Source organism: Sorex araneus, chromosome 2 (assembly GCF_027595985.1).
Source record: "Sorex araneus isolate mSorAra2 chromosome 2, mSorAra2.pri, whole genome shotgun sequence".
Taxonomy (NCBI): domain Eukaryota; kingdom Metazoa; phylum Chordata; class Mammalia; order Eulipotyphla; family Soricidae; genus Sorex; species Sorex araneus.
Window position 1 is genome coordinate 12,021,001 of NC_073303.1, and position 16,395 is coordinate 12,037,395.

At 50.3% G+C, this 16,395-nt stretch overlaps 1 protein-coding gene across 2 annotated transcripts in view; it reads left to right on the top strand.

Annotated features, from left to right (window-relative positions):
* The window catches only part of E2F3 (E2F transcription factor 3), a 92,994-nt gene extending 78,199 nt beyond the window's left edge, over positions 1–14,795 (top strand). The window contains exons 2-7 of one of the 2 annotated variants that reach the window (XM_055126921.1): positions 554–665; positions 1,699–1,918; positions 3,614–3,772; positions 7,248–7,362; positions 9,149–9,284; positions 10,694–14,795. In XM_055126921.1, the coding sequence (XP_054982896.1) occupies positions 554–665; positions 1,699–1,918; positions 3,614–3,772; positions 7,248–7,362; positions 9,149–9,284; positions 10,694–10,956 (1,005 nt within the window). In that variant the 3' untranslated portion in view covers positions 10,957–14,795. The remainder of the gene's footprint in view (positions 1–553; positions 666–1,698; positions 1,919–3,613; positions 3,773–7,247; positions 7,363–9,148; positions 9,285–10,693) is intronic. The other variant, XM_055126923.1, reaches the window with a different exon arrangement.
* The last annotated feature ends 1,600 nt before the right edge of the window (positions 14,796–16,395 follow it).

A 16,395-nucleotide genomic window follows, 5' to 3' on the forward strand; every position in this document is an offset into this window, starting at 1 on the left:
GGGATCCAAAGTCAAATGGGGATACAGTCACCATCTTAAAGGAGACAAGAGGGGGCTGGAGTGATAGCACAGCGGGTAGGGCGTCTGCCTTGCACACGGCCGGCCCAGGTTCAATCCCCAGCATTCCATATGGTCCCCCGAGCACCGCCAGGCGTAATTCCTGAGTGCAGAGCCAGGAATAACCCCTGTGCATCGCCGGGTGAGACCCAAAAAGAAAAAAAATGGAGACAAGAGTCTGGGGAGTTAGAATAGTTCATACTCAGTGGCGAGTACGATAACACCAGCACTCACTGAGTATTTGGGCGGCAACAGCACGGTCAGGGACAGTGGCAGCCGGGGCTGGCCAGGAAAGCGGGCCTGCAAGTCCCATCACATGCGTGGGGTAGTGACTGAGTTGGTGACCCCCAGCACCTCACCCTGAAGGAAAACGACTGGTCTGTCGGGCTCGGCCAGAGCATCACTGTGTGGACGCCCAGCCCCGGGGCCCGAGGCGGCAGCTGGGCCAGCCAGGTCCCTTGCCCCAGTGACGAGCAATTGTCCTTTCTCGTTCCAGGCAAAGCGAAGGCTGGAGCTCGGAGAAAGCGGCCACCAGTACCTCTCCGATGGTCTGAAAACCCCCAAGGGCAAGGGCAGAGCTGCGCTCCGAAGTCCGGACAGTCCCAAAAGTAAGGGTCCCTGCTGTCCCCCTTCTCCCCTCTCAGGTGCCCTGCCCCAACTCGCAACGCTGGTGGCTCCGAGAATGCCGAGGCGGGGGTCTGGGAGGGGGGGTGCCTCGTCCTCCTCCTTCACTTCCCGTGCCTCTCTGTGAGGCCCCCAGGGAGGTGGAGAGCGTTGTCAGCACCCGAGGGATGCCCAGAGTTGGGGGAGACTCGGGCCTTTTCACTCTCCCGGGTGCCGGGAGAATCAGAGGAGGAGGCAGGCGGGGGCGCCCCGTTTGGGCCAGGGTCTGCGCAGCCCCAATCTCCAGCTTACACGAGGGGCTGAGAGAGAGGCCAAGAGCAGCCGGCGCCCCTCCCTCGTCCCCCTCCTCTCTGAGGAGAGAGGGGCCGTAGGTCGGAAAGAGCCGCCTGGTCCTCTACGTCCTGTGCACGGGAGAAAGGCCAAGCTAGACTCTTACCTCCCGTCTCACTTACCCAGCGACGCTTCCGGCCCGTGGCCTCCGCAAGGGTGGGCACAAGGGTAGTCACCCATCGGACTTCCAAGAGGGAGGGGAGATTGGGTCCAAGTGATTCTTTTCTGATTCACTGAGAAGAAAAAAAGAAACGGGTGAACCCATCCTTTAGGCGGGGGGACCCCAAGGGCCCTGCCAGAATGGATGCCGAGACCGAGACCCGCGTTTAGGGTCTTGAGGTGCCAATGCCCCAGCGGCCGTGGCCCTTTCTCATGCGTGCAGTGGGCATGAAGGGGTACTCGCTCCCCACGGGAGCGGGGTCAGCCGAGACTGAAAGTCCTGCGACATTGCCGGCCACCCAGCGGGTATCCCCACCGGCCCTGGCCTCTTCCCGCCCGGCCACCCGGTCCCCTCGGCCTTGGCTCAACCCCCCCTGCCACCGGCCACGGGCCCTGCACTGCTGGGGAGAGGGCTGGCGGGGCCGCAGAGACGCACCCCTTCGTGTCTTCACCTGCCTGGGGCCTCCACCCCACTCCCCCCTCCCCGACACCCGCTCGGGTTTTTGTTCCGTTTTGTTTTTCTTTAAGCTCCAAAATCTCCCTCAGAAAAAACGCGGTATGACACGTCCCTTGGTCTGCTCACCAAGAAGTTCATCCAGCTGCTGAGCCAGTCGCCCGACGGGGTCCTGGACCTGAACAAGGCGGCCGAGGTGCTGAAGGTGCAGAAGCGGAGGATCTACGACATCACCAACGTGCTGGAGGGCATCCACCTCATCAAGAAGAAGTCCAAGAACAACGTGCAGTGGATGTGAGTCGGCCCCGGCCCGGCCGTGGGGGGAGGAGGGTGGCCGTTGGCTCGTCTCTGTGGAAGCTTGGGGACAGGACGCCCACGGTGGCCCGGTGGCACCGTCGCTCACCCCCGAGCAGCTCCGGCCCTGGGTTTCGTGGCGGATGAACTCAGCCGGCGTAACTCGAGGTGGGGCGTCCGTGCTGGAGTCTCCGGGGCCTTCTGGAAAAGCGGGGATCCTCTCGCCGCCTGCCACCTGCGCGCCCGGGGGGCATGACTCCACGTAGGATCGTGTCATCGGGGAGCGAGGCAGCCTCCACGCACAACCTCCCCACCAAGCCCATCTCTCGGAAGTCACTTTGGTGGCCTTCTTGAACCGGGGCGCAGCTGCGTGTGTCAGATCGCAGGGTCCGTCCCCGCCACCACCAGCCAGAGTAATAAAAAGAAAAAAATAGCATTTCTGGAAGGAATGCGGGTTTTTTTGCTTTTTTTTTTTAATTTATTTTGTATTGTTGGGGCTGGAGCGATAGCACAGCGGTTGGGCGTTCGCTTTTCACGCAGCTGACCCGTTTTCAATTCCTCCGCCCCTCTCGGAGAGCCCGGCAAGCTACCAAGAGTATCCCGCCCCCACGGCAGAGCCTGGCAAGCTACCCGTGCATATTGGATATGCCAAAAACAGTAACAATAAGTCTCTCAATGAGAGATGTTACTGGTGCCCGCTCGAACAAATTAAGGAGCAACGGGGTGACAGTGACAGTGACAGTTGTATTGTTGGGGGAGGGTTGTATTTTATTTGGGAGGTGAGAGCGGAAGGCTTTTGGGGGCCATACCAAACTGCTCCGGGCTTACTCCTGGCTCTGCACTCAGGGATCCCTCCTGGTGGTGTTCAAGGGACCTTCTGCGGAGTTCGGAGGGAAGCCAGTCCCATGCCCTACCCATTATACTATCTCTTTGGCCCCAGAATATATATTTTTTTAATGGGAATGGCTTTGAAAGCACATTTCCCACCGGATAACGTGAGCATGGTAGCTCTTTTGGCACGTGTGCTATTTTGGAATTTGGTGATGATCACGTGACCCGTTTTTAACCTGTTCCGGTTTGGTCTTTTTCTTGACCACAGTACATCCCTCAGGATTTTTCCGCTGCCTGTTCTTTCTCATTGTTGGTGTAAGGCCCCCAGAACTCACCTGGGGCTGGGGCTAGAGAGATAGTGCAGCGGGTAGGGCACTTGCCTTGCCTGTGGCCGACCCAGGTTCAATCCCCGGCAACCCAGATGGTCCCCTGAGCCCCACCAAGAGTAATTCCCTGAGTGAATTACTACAGAGCCAGAAGTAACCCTTGGCAATGCTGGCTGTGACCCCAACTCCTCTACCCCCCCCCCAAAAAAAAATAAGTTACCTGGTGGTTTTTTGGAGGATATTTTTCTTTTCATCTTACATATTTGCAATATTTTTATTTTACGTTACCTCTTATCTTTCTGTCCCCCACCACCACGATTTTTTTTAGAAACTCCTCGGGAGGCATAAAACCTGGAGGAACTGCCTCCATATAATTGAAAATCTGCAGCTACGTGCTGTCATGAAAACACTTAGCTAATAAGCCCTGTGTGGCCTGCCACATCCCAGGGGACCTTCCCCCAAACCCCCGTTCCTCAGAGCGCTGCCTCCCTCTGTCCCCGAGCGAGTAGCCATGGAGGGTCTCTGTTCGGCTTCCCAGGGGCTGCAGTCTGTCCGAGGATGGGGGCATGCTGGCCCAGTGCCAAGGCCTGTCCAAGGAAGTGACGGAGCTCAGCCAGGAGGAGAAGAAATTAGACGAATTGATCCAAAGCTGCACCCTGGACCTCAGACTGTTAACCGAGGATTCAGAGAATCAAAGATATCCTTTGCGCCTGCGCTTTGGGCGTTGATGTCTCCTAGACTATTTCCAGAGTTAACAGTGCCACGTTCACGCGCGCTGGGGAGAACTAACTCGGGTGTCATATGTGTGCGTGTGTGAGCGGATACACACATGTGTGTACGCCCCACCTATCGTTGTCTTAAAGTCTTTTAGAGTCTCGTGTGGTTGGGACATGGGCAGACACTCATAGCACAAGGCAGCACTATTCTAAGAGGCATAAGGTGTCGGCATTAATATTAATGACAACATTTACCAGACTCGCCCCGCGCTCCCCAGATTTCGGGTGGGAGTTAGCTGTCACTGTTGGGGTTCTCACATTCTATTTTCTTTTCATCAGCTATTAGAGACATTGCGATTTGTTGGATCTGTGGTTGGAGCCATCGCTGAAAGGTTGAAAAGAATATAGGGAAATCTTTCTCTAAGTTTCACAGTGTCGCAGGCTGATTGGCAATACCAGACACAGCTCTCAGAAGCACCCCTCAGGGCCTGAGACAGCCCGGCCGATGCGTTCACCGGCAAGCATGCGTTTGGAGGATTTTTTTTTTTTCAATTTAAAATTGTAAAATAGCCAGTTCGTGTTCTCAACAGGCTGACAATCTGTTGGCTATCTCGGGAAAACTCACTACAGGCAAAAAAGAGACGACTTTATGAGATTGATGAGAACGTTTCACAATCTTCTTGGTTATTGACGAAGAGAAAAAATGAAACGTTTTTTTCTCCAGTTATATCATCTCTGATTCCATTCTCAAACTTACCCTCCCTTTATCTCTTGAGAAAGAGAATGGATACTCATGGATACCCTTCCTCCTGTCTCTTGTTCTCGTCTCAAATAGAGACTAAGGGATCCCGGAGGATGTAAGGACATTCATTTTCTGATTCAGCTTTTTTTTTTTTTTTTTTTGCAACTGAGGTTTATTTCCTGTTGGCCAAAAGCTTAACCTTGCCAGCTGGCAATTTAAGGAGACAGAGAAGAGGTGTCATGGTTTGAACCCCCAAAGGTGGCCAGAGTGGGCTTATAGGGGAAGGAACAAAAATAGCTTCAGTTGGGCTGTTTCCTTTATTGTTTAGGTAGCCCCCCACCCCCACGTCCTCGGGGGTGGTTTTTCGTGATTGGCAGCTTTCTGGAACATGCCACTTACAGCCGTGTCACCTACATTAGCTTTCTCTGGCGCCTTTGTTGCAGAAAATGAAAGCTTTCTTGCAGGGGGGCTGCGAAAACCAAGAAGAAGCTAATTCAGGAGGGAACCACTTTTCTAAGTGTGGATGATCAGAGAGCATGTTTGCACAGCTTCCATCGGTGTGCACCCCAAGTTTGGTGCAGCCGGTTCACCCAGCTGTTGATATTTTCCTTCCCGCAGGATACCGAGTAATTGTAGCTAGGTTTTTTCATTGTCACAAGGGCTTGTCACAGAGCTTTGGGACAGCGCACCTGGTTTTCAGTTTCTTCCGTTTTCTCAGGGAAAGTTCAGCACTGCCGGGTCCTCTGCAGAGGGACCAGGTGCCTTCCGGGGGTCCAGAACCCCTGGTGTCCCACCCATGCTGTTCTCACAGGCTCAGTGCTGAGACAAACTCAAGGCTCAACTCTCCAGACATGCCAAAGAAGACACAGTAGGTGAACATACATGCAGGCGTGGGGCGGATATGTTCTTTGGTGGGTTTTGTTTGCTGGGTTCCCAGCTCCTTTGAATTTAAAAGAATTTCATCTTCCTGGGCTGGAGCAATAGCACATCAGGTAGGGCGTTTGCCTTGCACGCGGCCAACCCGGGTTCGATTCCCAGCATCCCATATGGTCCCCCGAGCCCCGCCAGGAGTAATTCCTGAGTGCATGAGCCAGGAGTAACCCCTGTGCATCGCCGGGTGTGACCCAAAAACAAACAAACAAAAAAAAGAATTTCATCTTCCTTGAAGCACTGTCATACAAACTGGTCAGGCACTGTCCACTGCCCACTCCTAGCTTCCCTGTAGACAAGGACCCATGCGGTCACCCTCTGCTCTTTCCCTTCAGGTGTTCTTCACTCTTCCCTGTGGCCCTGGTGAGGATGACTGGGGGTCCCACGCACACACCAGGAGTTGCTCACCTGGGGTCGCACCCATTTTGCTGGGGCATTTGTTCAGGTTCTGATTCTAGTGCTGGCTCTGGTTCCTGGAGTTCCCTCTCAGGGGGCGATGCTCTCATTATCCACCTGTAGGTTGTAGCGCAGCAGTTTTTGTGGGTTAATATTTTAAACGCCACTGGCTGAAGTCCTGGTATGCTCAAATTATGTTCCTCCACGGCCCTGAGCTGAAAGCCGGGCCACCAATTGTCTCTCCACTTGGGGTGAAAGGTTTTTTTTTTCTCTTTTGGGAAATGCTTTTACCATATATTAACACAGCGATTTCACCCAGGCCCTCCTTAGCTTCGGCTTCCAGAGTGCCTGAAAGAATTGTTCAGTGCTCAGAAGTAACTCGCAAGAAGACAAAAGCGTTATCTTCCTGTTCTGTCCTGAATCAGCATTTCCCAGATGCATTCAGGCTGCAGAGCCTCTGGGAAGCTGCATCCGCCTGACGAAGGCCGAGACACGGACAGAGTTAATAACACGCAGAGAATGATTCTTCTCTCAGAGGGAGAAGGACACTTATCCCTAGGTGACAATCACCGCCAGTCTCCTCCGCGCACCTCAGGAACAATGCTGTCTGCCCGAGCACTGTTTGAGTGCTTCTGCTCAGACATCGCTTGGTGCTCACTGGGGCGGTTGTTTGGCCCTTACTAACAGTCGAGGTGCAGGAAGAAATAACTGACAAGGGGCTGGAGTGATAGCACAGTGGGTAAGGCATTTGCCTTGCACGCAGCCGACCGGGGTTCGATTCCCAGCATCCCATATGGTTATGGTCCCGCGAGCATTGCCAGGACTAATTCCTGAGTGCATGAGCCCAGAGTAACCCCTGTGCATCGCCGAGTGTGACCCAAAAAGAAAAAAAAAGAACTGACAAGCACTGGGAATGGGGTCCCATGAGGTAGACCAATGCTTTGCATGGCCCTGGGAAGCAAAGAGAGAAGAAATCTGAAAACTACATAAATGTACCAAGAGGGCTTAAATCCTCTTTTGTGAATTGAGATCTGTCATTTAATTTTGGACACTTGATTGGCATGCAGTGGAATAGCTGTGCTTCAGGCGTAAAGGCTGGTTTGAAATTCCCTAATCAGCCGGCTTTGGGTTTCCTTCTCAGAGCTTAGCGATTCTGTTTGTGTGTTCGTGTTAATAATTTAGAACAGACAGGGAGAACCTATACATTTCTTCAGTTGTGTAGAAAAGCAGCAAGATTTATGGGAGTCTCATATCAAATATCTTAGAAGGGGAGACATCTCTGTTCTTCGAAGTCATGAAATATTTAAAAATGTTTCCATGCCTCGCTTTGTTGTCTTCATGATGTTCTCAGCTTGAGCACCTCCAAGATTTCCTTAACCCTCGTTTACGTTAGCTTATGTTACATATCAAGATATTCAAAAAATTAGTGGCCTTAAAGACCAAACTGTTATAGTCGTGAAAGCCCCTCCAGAAACAAGACTTGAAGTGCCTGACCCAGTAGAGGTAAGGAAATCTCACCGTTGTTCATGATGCAGGGATTGAGCAGGGGGTGGAAAGTGAGGGGGGAGGGGCCAAGGACGAGAAATGCTGGGAATGGAAATCACTGAGTCATGGTTGAAGTTGGCATTCTCCTAGAAACTTGGGAGCTCTTTCCCATCTAGTTTAACTTAACCCTCCGTTTCTAAAGCACTTCCACCCTTTGGTAGAGGTTGATTGTCCACAAGGCCTAATTTTAATGTGGGTCATTCAGTACAAAGCAGAATATGATGCGTTATGCCTTTTACATCTTTCCTTTTTCATAAATCAGTTGCTAGTCATTCTGATCAGTTGAAACCATTGGGGGGATCTTATGTTTCTCGCCCTGCCAATGGCTCCCAATGACAGTTTTGGCACGTGTCTAAAATGTATTATTTATAAAGTGTTGGCTTTCAAAAAATCAAATGGGGGTGGTGGGTTCATTGGCGAACTAGAAGAGGGCAAGAATAAAGACAGCTCATTCTTGTGATTGGTTTCGCATAAGCAATTGACCCTTGAGCACCAGAGGTTCCGAACGGGAAGGCCCATTTGCATGTGGGTGTCTCAGTAAACAGAGACTGTCCACTTAGAGTGACAGCAGCTTCAGTCCCACTCTGCAAATGGCTTCGTCTGTCTTCCTCTGACTTCCTAAATGGCCTTTTCTTCTCTCTAGCTTACTTTATTTAAGGAAACCCTATATAATATAACATAAACTGTGTATTTTCAACTGCACAGTGGCTCCGCATGTGTCAGTCCACAGTCAACTGGCCTTGGGTAATATTGGCCTATAGACTAGAAAGACTAGAAGACTGAAACATGAAGTCCAAAGGAAATGCATTGAACAGATCAAGGGAGAATGAGATAGGCAAGCGCCCCATTTAGGGTTGCATTCTCACCTGAACCGATAATGAGCTAGATTATGAACCAGATTAAGGAGAATTTTTAAATTAGTATGCTGCATTTCCTCATCAAACTCAGTTCCAAATACTTAAGACTTCTATATTCATGTCATGTTCATTAGTTTGGCATAAAAAGCCCCACTTATAGACCCAACAACACGGAAATACTGGATTTGGAATACTTTAAGGAACTTTTAACGACTAACATGAAGGAAATGTTAAAGACCCTAATTCACATCACCCATAGTGTCTTTTTCACAAACTTAAAACCTTACCATTCCCCCTTCCCCACCCACCCCAGCCCCCGAATAGCCTCTTTCTTTAGGGCACAGCCAGTCAACGTTTTCTCTAGAGGCCCAAGTAGTAAATTTACTGATTCAGTGAAACTTAACAGTCTTTGTAGAGACTTCTCATCTGTGCTTCTGTAGCGTTAAATAGGGAAGGAGAAAAAAAAAAAGAGAGAGGGAGGGTTTCAACAATCGTATAGCGGGTAGTGTATAGCAGGTAGCCTTGTATGCGTCCAATCTGGGTTCAATCCCTGGCCCCGTGAGTCCTACCAGGAGTGATTCCTGAGCACAGAGCCAGGAGTAAGTTCTGAGCACCAGGTGTAATTCAAAAAGTGAGGGAGTGGGGGGAGAGGTAGTATGTAATTGACATGATGATATCAATAAAACTTTATTTACAAAGCCAGCTGTCAGAATGAATTTCACCCCCAGGTGATGATTTGCTGATTCCTGCCCTAAAGGATGGCAGTGACCACGCTAGACTCCCATGAAGGGGGCAAAGAGAATTACCTTCCATTCTCCGGATGAAAATCTCTATAGCTTCCTTTCTAAACGAATTTCAGTTCACAATTCTATTTCTTGTCTTCATAGAACCTACAAATACGTTTGGCAAGTACCCAAGGACCCATTGAGGTTTATTTGTGTCCAGAAGAGACTGAAACACACAGTCCAATGAAAACAAACACCCAAGACCACAATGGGAATATCCCTAAACCCACTTCCAAAGGTAAGAATTCCACTCTGTCATTTGGAAACTATGTCAAAAATGAAGGTGACTGACTGGAAGGATCCTGTATCAGAAATACAGGTCCAGGCAAGAATGAAAGGCTTTGTGTGATGATTGTGATCAAGGGAACATCTGTGAAAGAGCATTCTGACCAGTTGGCGGAATAAAATCCTGATCTTGGGCAAATGACTCCTCTCCCCACCAATGGCGTGTCTCCCTTTAGGCTTTTTCTACTGGCACATTTCCTTGCCATGTTTCTGGAAAACCAGCTGAGGTGACGAGTGAAACTCAGCTATCTGGGTGAATCATCAAGTATACTTGGCCACACACCTTTGAACGATGCTGCAGAGATCATTAAGAGGGAATATCGGGGGGTGGGGGGTATCTTTCTTTCTTTCTTTCTTTCTTTCTTTCTTTCTTTCTTTCTTTCTTTCTTTCTTTCTTTCTTCCTTCCTTCCTTTCTTTCTTTCTTTCTTTCTTTCTTTCTTTCTTTCTTTCTTTCTTTCTTTCTTTCTTTCTTTCTTTCTTTCTTTCCAATAACCGTTTCGCCTAAAATTTTCCCCCAATGTGAAGGACAGAGGATATGGAAAAACTTCAGGAAAATAAATGTAGCCTCTTCCTCCACTTACCCAGAGCAAAGGAATCTTTTTGCTGTCCTGTCCTTTGATTGATTTTGTTGGGCCACACCTGGCAGTACTCAGAAGGGGTCACTCCTGCTGGTGTTCAGGACCATATGGGATGCCGGGGATTGAATCCAGGTGTGCCGCATGGGAGGAAAAGGTCCTACCTGCTGTGTACTATCACTCCAGTCCCATCAGCGTCATCTTATGTGATTGAATTTCCTCCCCTCCCCTTCTCTCTCCCAAGCCAGCAACAAGAATAGGAATGATTTAAGTGAATTGGTCTGGTTTTAAGACCAAACAGCAGTAAGAATACAGCACTCCAAGCGGTACAACAAAACGGCCTGTCTTTCATCATCATAGAAATGCTGTGCCTGACACGTATTTTAGAGGCATCTCTAATAAGCCGGTTGTCCAAAAAGAAGTCTTGAGTTAAAACTCACTGGACTTGGGCTACGAGCGATAGAACAGCAGGTAAGGCACCTGTTGCCTTGCCTTGAACCCAAGTTCAATCCCCCAATTGTATTGAACTCAAGTTCAATACAGTCCGCTGAGCACTGCCGGGTGTGGCCCGAAAATCACCGTCACTGTCACTGTCATCCCGTTGGAAATCAATCAAAAAAAGAAGCGGTGATACCTAAATTGCCCTTAGCGGAGAGACAGCGGGGACGTTTCCAGAACAGCGGCACTAGAGAGAGAACCCTTGGATTCTCTCCCAAGCCCTTTTATTTATTAAAAGTAGCCTCCACCCATTTCTTCCTCTTTCTTTCTTTCTTTCCCCCCTTTCAGACTTGGCTTCCACCAACTCAGGACATAGCGACAGCTCGATTTCCATGGCGACCCTCTCTCCTCTGGCCTCCCCTGCCAACCTTCTGCAGCAGACCGACGACCAAATCCCTTCCAGCCTGGAGGGGCCGTTTGTGAGCCTGCTGCCCCCGCTGCTCCAAGAAGACTACCTGCTGAGCCTGGCCGAGGGGGAGGGCATCAGCGACCTCTTCGACGCCTACGACCTGGAGAAGCTGCCGCTGGTGGAAGACTTCATGTGCAGCTGATGCCGCCGGGCGCGCCGAACTCCCTCTCTCTCTAGAAACCAATTATTTTTTTAAATCATCGAACCAGAACATCTGTCATGCAGTGTTGTCCGCCTTCCGCCCTTCTTCCTCCAAGATGGTATCATGAAGTCCACGACAAAAACTTCGGAGCAAAGCTGACCTTTTAATGAATTTTTTTTTTAAAAAAAAAAAAGTTAAATGAGGTGGGGAGGGGAAGAATTTTTTTTTTTTTTTGGTCTAAAACGCACAGTTTGCAGGCTCCCTTGGGAACGCCCTGCTTTGCCCCCTTCCCCTCCACCCCCCAGGCTCCAAAAACCCTCCCCGGACGAGTCAGCAAGTGAGAAAATGTGCAATCAGGTGTCCTCACCGCCTCTCTCCTCCCCCCCCCCCCCTCACCTCCCGGATTGGCTTGCTGTGCCGGGCGGATGGGCTGTGGGCTCCTTAATAGCATTTCAAGCCGTGCCTTCTCTGCAGAATGCATGTCTTCGGGCGGGGGGTCTGCTACGAGCGAACCGAACGACAGGAGCTGTACACTTGAAGTCATGCAAAAAAAAAAAAAAACGAGGCAAAAATAATAATCATCCTAATAATAGTGAAATGGAATTCTTCCGCTCCTCTTAGGACTCCTTGGATGTACTCTCAGAATTCAGTGTAAGCTAACGGGGACCGTGGGGGCGCCCGCAGAGGTCACGGCCTCTCGGGGGTCCAGCGGCCGCTTTCCAGGGATTTGGTTGCAGATGCAGAAGGACACAGTGGCGAGCTCGGCCGCCGCTGTTCGTGGCTTGCGCAGTCTCCAACTCCCGCTCCCGTGACGCCGCCCGCGCGCGCGCCCTGCAGGATTGCCGCTGGCTGGCGCGGCGCCAGGAGCTCTTCTTGGGCTGCTGTAGACTTTTTATTATTATTATTATTATTATTATTATTTTTAATTTCTCTCCTTTTTAGCTGCCGTTGAAGCATTCCTGTGGTACCCATCACCATTTCAAGCCAATTGTTTACTTCGATGAGCTTTTTTGGGTTTTGTTTTTTTTGGTTTGGTTTTGGGTTATTTTTTGTTTTGTTTTGTTTGGGTTTTTTTTTTTTGGTTTTTGTTTTTGTTTTTTTTTTTGCTTATTCACATTATTTAAGCAGAAGGGAGGTGGGGGGGAAACAACCCTCTCCCAATCCGAGCATGTCAGCCCTGCACCCTCTTAAGGTCTTAAGGTCTGAACCGCCTCTGCCGCAGTATTGCACCCCGTGATTGCTTCCTTTCCCGGGGAGGGGTGCTCGGAGCTGGTGGGGTGGGTGAATGGGGCTTGGGGGGGGTTGACTCTGGCACCCCTGGGGATAGAAGACTCAGGGGCACTGACTCAGCAACCCCCAGGTGTGGACCCCACCCAGCCTGCGCCCCCCCTCCCCCCAATTTAGACTTCCCAGAGGGGGGCCCCACCCCCACACCGGGGAAAGGGCTCTCTTAGACTCACTCAGGGAGACCACTTCTCAGGATGGGGTCGGAGGAAGAGGCCTGGGGTGGGGGCGGGGAGAGAAAGGCCACCCAAGGGGCACTGACTCAGGCTGGTGAGAGCAGGGAGCTCCCCGTGAGGGGATGGGGTGCAGGGGGGAGGAGTGCAGGTGCAGCCAACTTGGCCCCACCCACACCCCACACCCCTTCCCTCTATAATAAGTCAGCTGGACCAAGGCAAGTAGAGAATGAAGCCGTGCCCAAGGTCCTGGGGGTCTGCAGGCTCCTGTTCAGGAATGGGGTCCCCCAGCTGGAGGCTTGGCATTGGGACACATCCCACCCAGAGCGCAAAGAGCTTCCCCCCCCACCAGTGGGGGTGGAGGAGGGGGAGGTGGCCCCGTCAACCTCGTCTCCAGCCCTCAGAGATGCCAGAGGCAAGGACTGAGGGCGACAGTGGGCAAGGAGTGGGGGAGCATCTCGTACCCAAACAAACCTCAAAAAACAGCAGTTCCCTGCAGGTGCCCAGCCACAGGGCATGGGTGGGAGTTGGGGGGGGGGGGGGCGCAAGGAATCGTGGCCTTGCAGTCCTCCGTTAGGAATTCAGATGAACAACCAACCAACAACTGTTGTTTTTAAAAATAATGTTGATGATGATGATGAAGTGAAACCCACAGGCTCACACCCCAGCCAGATCAAACCCCCCTCTTCCCATCCCCACCTCCCTCCCCAACCCCTCTAGATTCCCACAATTATGCAAAGTGGTGGTGGGGTGAAGAAAAAAAAAAAAGAACCAAGAGCGACACCAGCACTTTAAACCCTCTGTGTAGGTATGCATGGGTGTGTGTATGGGAAGCGAAACACAAAGGTGCAAATGGTCTTCCCTCTTCCTCACGGGGCTTCCACCCCCAGCCTTCCGCCCCCCTCGACACGCAACTGGACTTGGTACGAAAATGACCCTGTGTGGCGTCCCGGCCGAAGCGGTGGGGGGGTGCGGGGGGGCGGGGAGCTTTGTGTCAAGTGCCTACTCGAAATGCACTGTGGGGTCTTCTGCCCCGCCTCCCTCGTCTGGGGAACCACTTCTGCCAAGCTTGTCCCCATTTTTCCCGTTATTTATCCCATCGGGCGAAGTCGCCTGCGCGCCCAGTTGGTGTCCGTCTCTTCACCAGCTGCACAAAACCCATTTCTTCCAAAGTCTCAAGACTGAGCTCGCCTTGGCGGGTTGTGTGTTCTGTTGTTAACTTCTCTCGTGGAAACTTTTCGTCATGTCATGCCATATTTATTGTTTTTTGGTTTTGGTTTGGTTTTTGTTTTTTTTTATTTTTTTGGAACGAAAGGAATACTAATAAGTCTAAAAAAAAGTTCCTTACTCCATAAGGTTTCCTTCCTAGTTACTAGTTTGAACGGGTGCACATTCGAGAGATGTCCAGCCGGGTTGTGGTGGCATTGGTCATTGCTGTCCTCGAGCTAGTACCTGGCACACAAAGTGGATTAATACTACAGTATTTGTGTTCCCTCCATGTACTAAGTATGCTGGTTTCCCCATACCGTTGAGTTGCTGCTATTCAAGGTCACACATGAAATGGCTGAATTACAAGTGTGCGAATTAATGACTGCGTGAGCCTTAGAACTTAAAATGTATAAAGGGCAACCCATGAACTGTCAAACAGTGTTAGATGTGTGTTTATATGTACAGACTCGTGCGTAGTGATTTTTTTTATTTAAGTTGACACGTACTTAACGTTTTCATTATCTTAACGATTTTGTACCAAAAAAAAAAAAACAGACAAACAACAAAAAAGCAAAAAAGATAGGAATTCATTTGTAAACACTGCCAGAATATTTTCTAGCTGATTTGTAATTTTTATTTTTAAAGAATGTTGTTTTCATTTTGTTTGGGATTTTGTTTGTTGCTTTGTTGTCGTTCCTGTGTTCATTTTTTGTTGTTGTCCGTGTAGATCTGTAAATAAAATCGCAGTATTTAAAGCTTTAGCTTTCAGGAAAAAGAAAGGAAGAACCTGAGTGCATAGTCACGCGTGCATCTAAGAGGAGCGGCTGAAAGGAAAATGCCTTGTTCGGTTAGCTGGCTGGCAGTTAGCAGATTGTGAGAATTTCTTTTCCTCTGGGGTACACGGTTTTGTAAAAAGGAAGTATTCCTCCCAAAACTGGGAGTAGGCAAAGTACTAATCAGTTTAGCTTTGTGTTGTATGCTAGTTTAAAAAAAGAAGAAAGAAATATGTAATATAATGTAAAAAAAAAACAAATAAAGCTTTTATGATGGATTTTTGTAAATAGATTTGTTACAGGGTTACCTGTTCTCTAGCTGTGATCTTACCACTTCAAATGGGTGTAATTTGAATAAATTTTGTATGGTAAAGGATCAATAAAATGATTTTTTTTAAGAGTTCAGGCCTGTGAATGGCTTTCCAGAACATTCTCTGACTGCTCCTGTGTTATTTTCCACTTTTAAGACAAGCTGCCACGGTTGAACACGGACCGTGGTGCCCTCAGCCTTAATGGAGACGCGGGGAACGTGGGCAAATATTTGCAGCGCACCTGTGTTGGGTTGTGTACCCTGAGAAGTACTGCCAGGGCTGGAGTTTCACACTGACAAAGTGGCAGGTCAAGTTTGATTCTCGTAAGAATTCGAAGCCAAGGTCAGAGAGATAATCCAGGAGTTAAGGTACTTGCCTGGCATGTGACCAACCTTCAGATGAATCCCCACCCCCACTCCCCCGCCCTCCACGGTCCCCACCTCCAGCACCACCCGGAGTGGTCCTTGAGCACAAAGCCAGGAGTAAACTCTGAGCACTGCTGGGCACAAGCCCCCCTCCCCCCAAACCAAAAAGTAAAAAGGATTTGAAGCAACCCATTTCATTTTTTTTTTTCTTTTTGGGTCACACCTGGCAATGCACTGCACTCAGGAATCACCCCTGTCGGTGCTCAGAGGACCATATGGGATGCTGGGAATCGAACCTGGGTCAGCCACATACAAGGCAAACGCCCTACCCACTGTACTATTGCTCCAGCCCTGCAACCTGTTTCATTTATCAAGACCAGTAAGGAACTTCCCTGTTCGAGAATTGGTATTTCTTCCAATGCTCCCTCGAAGTGAATTAGGTTTTGGTTTTATTTTATTTTATTTATTTATTTATTTATTTGGGGGCTGGAGCGATAGCACAGCGGGTAGGGCGTTCGCCTTGCATGCGGCCGACCCAGGTTCGATTCCTCCGTCCCTCTAGGAGAGCCCGGCAAACTACCGAGAGTATCCCGTCTGCACGGCAGAGCCTGGCAAGCTACCCGTGGCGTATTTGATATGCCAAAAACAGTAACAACAAGTCTCACCATGGAGACGTTACTAGTGCCTGTTCGAGCAAATCGATGAGCAACGGGATTTATTTTTGCTTTTTGGGTCACACCCGGCAATGCTCAGGGGTTATTCCTGGCTCTGCACTCCTGGTGGTGCTCAGGGGACCATAAGGGATGCCGGGGATCGAACCTGGGTCGGCCACGTGCAAGGCAAGCGCCCCACCCACTGTGGCTATCGCTCCAGCCCCGGGTTTGGTTTTATTTTGTTGTGTCGGTTTATATGTTTAGTTTGGGCCTAACCAGCACAACTCACTTCCATGGAGACGGGAAGCCCAGGGTCGAGGCGTTGGCCGCTGGCCCTGGTCAGGCCTGCCCTCTGGCTTGCCCCATCTCTGATGCCCCTTCCTCGGCCCTCTGCACACCCCAGGTCACACTCACACATGCTTCCCTACAAGTTCCAGAATGTGGATGGTTTGGGTGGGTTTGGTTGTGTTTGGGGGCTACATCCAATGATGCTCAGGGCTTCATCCTGGCTCAGTGGTGCTCAGGGATCCCTCCTGGCAGAGCTAATAGCACAGTGGGTCGGGTGTTTTTTCCTTGAACACGGCTGACCCAGATTCGATTCCCAGCATCCCATTTGGTCCCCCCGAGCAACGTTAGGAGTAATTTCTGAGCACAAAGCCAGGAGTAGTAAC